The following is a 6259-nucleotide window of genomic DNA, read 5'->3' as shown; positions in this document are numbered from 1 at the left end:
GAAGGCAATGGCAAATCTCCTCTGAACAAACCTTACCAAGAAAACCCCATGATAATTTCGCCTTAGGTTCGCCATAAGTTGGAAATTACTAAAAGCCACAGAACCAAGTGCAAGTCTACAGTGATGGAGTCAAGGGGCAGTTGGTTCTATGCACCCCCTCTGCTAAATGCAAACACTGTGCAATTGATGTGTGTCTGTGAATGCACATGCTTATTGTTGTTGTGTGCCTTCAAGTTGTTTCCAATGTACGGTGATCCTGCGATGAAACTGTCATGGGGTTTTCTTGGCAGAATTTGACCAGAGAGGATTTGCCTTTGCCTTCCTGTGAGGCTGAGGCAGTGGACGTGCCCAAGGTCACCCAGTGGGTTCACCCGGCTGAGCAGGAATTCGAACCCTGGCCTCCAGAGTCATAGTCCAATGTTCAGACCATTGCCCCATGCTGGCTCTCTATACCCTATGGCTGTACCACAATCCCAGTGAATGAAATGGTACAATGAAAACATTGATGAAGACTCATACACCATCTGAGAATACACAGGACCTTCAGAGAATAATCTTAATGCATGTGCAGGTCTTAAAGGAAGAAACAGAAGAAGATCAGGTTGTGAAGCTCTCTTTCAGCAAACGTGGAATTAAATTTATGGTAACCTTTGAATTCTTATGTGGATTTAAATCATTTACATTTGCCAGATGCTTGTGTCCCACCCAAGGACATTCAATATAGAACATGACATACATGTTTTAATAACATGAATTAGGGATCTTTCAGAGGGGTTTCCGTCTTACTGTGTTGCTGGAAAAACTGACAAAAAGAATCTTGTGGCACCTTCAAGATATAACACATTTTATTGCGACACAAGAGAAAACCCTCTTCTTTCTCTCAAAGCCAGTCACTCTCTCTCTCTCTCGCAGACACAAGAGAAACTGGAAAAGAGGATCAAGTGACACAGAAATGCAGCAAGAACAATCTGTGACCGTTCTGTGCAAAACTAAAGACCACAGCAGCAGTAACTAGCAATAGCTTATAATGGTGCCATGTTATTTAGCTCAGTGGTTCTGCATACTGAGGCTGCTGACACACTGCAGAATTCATGCAGCTTGACATTGCTTTAGCTGTCATGGCTCCATCTTATGGAATCCAGAGATTTGTAGTTTGTTGAGGCACCAGAGCTCTTTGGCAGTGATGGCTCAATGTCTCACAAAACTACGCATCTCAACATTCCATAGCATTGAGCCATGGCAGTTAAAAGTATCATCAAACTGCATTAATTTTGCAGCCTGAGTAGACAGCATTGTGTATGGAGGATCCTTGATTGGGCTGCTGGCCTCTTAATGTGAAAAAGCACATACCTCCCTTCTTTGCTGAGGACAGCCTGGAAAGTCAAGCTCTGGGTAGGTTCACTGACTGTCAATATGGGCTCTTACCTGGCTATGATGGGGACAGAACCTGGAACTTCTGACAGGCAAGCTCTGCCTGCTGATTTACCACTTTTTAAAAGATTTCCAGGGGGTAGTCTTTCCTCACATGCCACAAGAGAAGTGCTTCCCCTTATTACTGTCTACAAGGATCACTGCAATGCCATCGCATGTTCAGAGGTGCTCATATTTATGCCCAAGAGTGGTCCATCTAGAAGCCAACTAAAAATCTGGGAAAGAAAGAAACATGTTCATTTGTATGTGTTGCTTGTCACTTACTCAAATTTATTTTATTGCTCACAAGTGGATTGCACAGTGGTTTTTTTTACAGTTCGTTGAATGGCTCATTACAGAGAGTGCAGAATATATAGCTAAGCATTAGTAAAACAGACAGCTCAGACATTCTCTGTCCTCTGTGTTACAACAGCTTTCATTTATTTATACCTGAAGTTAAAATTACCATGAAAAGCTATTTTACTCTTCTACACATTATCAACCAAAACACCAAGGTATAACCTGGAATGTGTACAAAGACCAGCAGGACACCAAGTGACAAACATTCAGGCAAGATCACACTTGCTAGAAACACAGCTGGTCAAGCACTTTGTATCACACACTCACAAATGTTTACTAGTTTCAAAGGAATTGCTCTGTGTAAATCACTAGTTCCTGAACCAGGTGTCAGGACAAGTCACTGGATCTATGGTCTCCAACACCTTTATGATCCCCAATGGAATGGATAGTCTGCAACCAGTGTGGCAGTCCTCCAGCATCACCATCGGGCCCATCCTCAAAAAATGTGACATCTCCGTTCCCCACCTCCCCCTTAACAAGAACATCATCCGTTTGGGAAATGCTGAAGTCTACTGTGTTAAGATGACAATTGAGAATACGAAAACAATGCAGCTAAGACTTGAGAGCAAATGGGGTGTGAAATGCAAGGCATCTGTTGCATGCAGAGCTGGGTGGAGACACAACGGCGGGGCTGTACAGCAGCACCATCCACAGACTGCATGAGTGCAAATCAAAGAGCATTTTGTCCTTTCTGTGTGTGTGTGATTATCTTGTACAAAGGCAGTCAACGTATTAGAAAAACACAACACCACGGATGGCCTCTTCACTAAAATGTGCACTGAGCTTCCATCTTTGAAATAAAACACCACTTGAGTGACATCAGACACCAAGACGTCTTACCTTCCAAAACCAAAAAGTGGAAGAAACTAAAGGTGGGCCAAGGATTAGAGTGAGGGGCACTGCCTCTGGTCTGAGCAGGATGGAAATGTGAAGAAGGAGCGGCAATCACAGAGGAGTGCGGTACGAAAGAGGCGGTTTCGTCATCCACTAAGAGCTGTGATTGCGCTGTCAAACTGAAAAGAAGGGCTTGGTTAACCGGCAACACTTGCGGAGGGCATCAGTGCCTCCCCTTCACAGGCTGACACACTAAAAGATGCTGCGGGAGACATATTTGACAACTCCCACTTCATTCTTTTTTTAAAATCCAGAATCTTAGCATTTTGCATATTGTCAAGTGACCTGTTCCTCCATCACCCTCATCCAATTTTATAAGCAAACTCAGGTATAAGTGGTCAAAGAAGATTTTCTGGAATGAACACAAGCATCAAGAATACAGGCCAAGGTTTTCATACATCACAGTTATAAAGATATGGCTGGCCCCACCAACATCTGCCAGTTATTTTTCAAACGACAGAGGTTCTTTTCGGGGTTTGCCAGCAACAATGTCATTGCAGGTTGAACAGATAGAAACTTGGCTTGTGTTTTGCTTCTTGTGGGTGTTGAGTGCAGATTAACTGTAAGGGTCCTCTCTCTACACGCAAGTAGCACATTGACTGGGATATACAGGTCCATATTTCATTTTCAGAGAGAAATGTGGCAATTACTTTAAAGCAGAAACAAGTTGATCCATTTTTAAAATAAACAGCAAAGTGGAAAAGGAAGAAAAGGGAAGGAAAGCACACACAATAAAAACTCAAACCTCCATAGTGAGTTCCATCCACAGGTTTTTCTTTCAGTTGACAAAATATTACTAAAAAAATCCTACAAGACTATGCTATAGAATATGCCATAGATTCTCTGCTACACATTTAAGGAGGATTAGTTTTAAAAGACCCTATTTATCATCTTAAAATGCACTTAATCTCTTGTGCTATACTAAATATAGAGATATATATAATTTAGGTATTCTAAAAGCTGCACAGCAAAAATACACTTTCCCTCTTCCCCCCTTTCAAAAGCATAAAGCATGAACTAGATGTCTTGGGCATCAAAAATGTTGCAGGGTTTGGCGTTAAAAAAATAGCATTTCTTTGCCAAAGTAGAGCATGTGCCACAAGAAGCGGCTCATGTTTGGAATTTCTAGAAGTGTGTTACATTCAGATTTACTGCTGTGACTGAAGAAGAGGCAAAAATACCATTTCATGCCTGTGTCTTGAGGATTTTGAGTACCATAGAATGAAAAGTAGCAACACATCTGGACCACTTGGCATCTAAGACACTCAGGCTCTTGTGGTGCAAAGAATGCAGAGAGTAAACAAACTACCAGGGAGTTTGTCAGTTAGTCCTACGGCCTCTAGAAGGAATAGAATCCCAGAGGCTCTGGTTTAAAAATTCCCTATTCTCTGAAATATTTGGCAAAACATAGTATTACACTGATGATTTTTCCTTCCACTGAAGAGCGAAATAATCTGATCGCAACTGCAAGAGCAGAACAGAGAGAAGTTGAAATCTGCAATTCAGGCACCAGCCCAGCCACCCTACAGACAAGGTTGTTTCTATTAAAATGTGGCAAAGAAAAGAGTGAAGGTTGAGCTAAAACCTCATTGTGAGCTCAACACAATGTGCTCTAATGCTTTAAAACCATGCCCAGCAGAGGCCAAAAGACTCTTAATACACACAAAGATCTGGAAACTTCATCTCATAGACTGGAACGGACTGATAGTGTGGGTGTCCAGCAGTGATAGTCAGTGTGCCAGAGGGGCTGGGAGGTGGGCTGCAAGAGAGAGACACATGAGAGGCTGGTTAAGATCACAATACACATTCTTCCTACTAGAGCTGGTTTAGTGAAGGATGCTAAGTGGACCCCAAAGTAACGCTAGGAAAAGGGGGGAGGTCAAATCAGTAGGTGGTGGCACCGACTGTTTATTTAAATGGTCTCACAGGGTCCCATCCAGCTCGGCCAGAAGATGGACTCAAGAGCCCTCCCATGGTGAGAGAGGTAGCATGGCAAAGCCCTTTCCACTGTATTGAACTTTAAAAACCAAGCCACAGGCTAGAGGCCATGCAGATTGGAGAATTTGGGAAACTGCAGTAAAAAAAAACAGAGAGAATGAAATTTCTAAGCTCTGATAAGGCCTTTGTTGCCTATCCTTTTCCCCAGCTTTGACCCTTTGGGAGGAAGATTAATGTTGCTATGGAAAGGGGTCAAAGTTTAGCCCACTCCTCAGCACTTGCAGATTTCATATCTTTGTCTGGAGGAGAAGGAAGGCACAACATTGTGAAATGTATGCGCTGGAGCAGGAGGAGGCAGCTGCATGGGGCTTGGGACCAATTCCTCCCCAGTTCCCCATGCGCCACGCATCCTCACAGCAAGCCCAAATACATGCCCTTTCTCATGCAGCCCCTTTTGAAATGTTGCCACCATTTTTGAAAGGGACTGAATCAGAAAAGGGAGGTGTATGGGCCTAGTAAGGTGTTCTCAGGTGCTTGTTGGGGTGGGTACTCCTTTGTATGTTTTCAAGCATTTGTAGGGCATTTGTGGGGCAAAGTACACCAATTTATTTTTAAAAAGATGGTGGGGGCACGGGAGGGACATTAGAGCTATAAAAGTGGGGTCCAGGACATCTCTTAGCCAAGGGAATCATCATGAGTGGTACTGAGATGCCAGAAGGAACGGACATCCATCACTATTAGTAGCCACTGACAGCTGTATCTTCCATGAGTTTATTTCTTTCAAAGCTTCTCTCCTTGATGATTATCCTTACATTTTGTGGAATTTTAGTTCTGTAAAAACATTCTCCCTTTCTTCTTTCTTGGATCACCCACCATGCCATTTTTGGATAATCCCAAGTTCTAGTATTATGTAACAGAGGCTAGGGCCTAGGGTCTGGTCACAGAAACACAACCCTCATATACCAAATAGTCAAAATAACAGTACAAAGTGCTTCCCCCAGCCTCTGGCCATTTCCCCTTACCGAATGGTGAGCTCCAATATCTGAGCAAGCCGATCATGAAGGAGATTTGCCTGCAGGAAGGAAGCACAGAATTACTGAGATCCTGAACATATTCAAGTTCCATCCAGTAGTCAGGTTCAATCTCTTTTTCTTCCCTGGAAACAGCAGGCCCTTAAACATCCCACGCTGTCAGCCAAGGACTGTAATTATGGAAGACTCTCCTACGTAATTCCAAGGGAGAAAATCTAGGGAAATTTTGTGCTTTTCTGGCTCCCTTAATGAACAAAAGAACTGGGGCTAATGCACAAGGACTTGCCTTCTGCTATAAGCAAGGGACCAGTCTGTCTTGCAATAGCAACACACACAATTTCTTATTGTGCCTCTCCCCCATTTTCCACAGCAGTGGGGTAGTCTTGAATCAAACAGTCTCACTTGAGATCAGCGATCCTCAATCTTTGGTCCTCCAGATGCTTTAGGACTTCAGTTCCCAGAACCTTTGGCCACTGGCAGGGGCTTTTGGGAGCTGGAAGCCCCAAACACTTAAAGAACCTACATTTGAGAACTGCTGTTCTCAGTAATCCTTCCAGTCCACTGTAAAGGAGGCATTTGTTCTGGTACTGAGGAATTACAGGAAGGTAGATTTTGACTGGAAATGA

The 6259-nt window shown here is 43.3% G+C and overlaps 1 protein-coding gene across 2 annotated transcripts in view; it reads right to left on the bottom strand.

The window, feature by feature from the left end:
• Nucleotides 1–1676: 1676 nt before the first annotated feature.
• LOC121928593 (protein EFR3 homolog A) overlaps nucleotides 1677–6259 on the bottom strand; it is a 68092-nt gene continuing 63509 nt past the window's right edge. Inside the window, exons 23-24 of one of the 2 annotated variants that reach the window (XM_042463510.1) lie at nucleotides 5625–5674; nucleotides 1677–2783 (exon numbers count right to left, since the gene is read on the bottom strand). In XM_042463510.1, the coding sequence (XP_042319444.1) occupies nucleotides 2537–2783; nucleotides 5625–5674 (297 nt within the window). In that variant the 3' untranslated portion in view covers nucleotides 1677–2536. Of the gene's footprint in view, nucleotides 4424–5624; nucleotides 5675–6259 lie in introns of both variants that reach the window. The other variant, XM_042463511.1, reaches the window with a different exon arrangement.

Source organism: Sceloporus undulatus, chromosome 4, assembly GCF_019175285.1.
Source record: "Sceloporus undulatus isolate JIND9_A2432 ecotype Alabama chromosome 4, SceUnd_v1.1, whole genome shotgun sequence".
In the NCBI taxonomy this organism is placed as follows: domain Eukaryota; kingdom Metazoa; phylum Chordata; class Lepidosauria; order Squamata; family Phrynosomatidae; genus Sceloporus; species Sceloporus undulatus.
The sequence above is the reverse complement of the archived record's forward strand: the minus strand, read 5'-3'. Positions and strand labels throughout refer to the sequence as shown.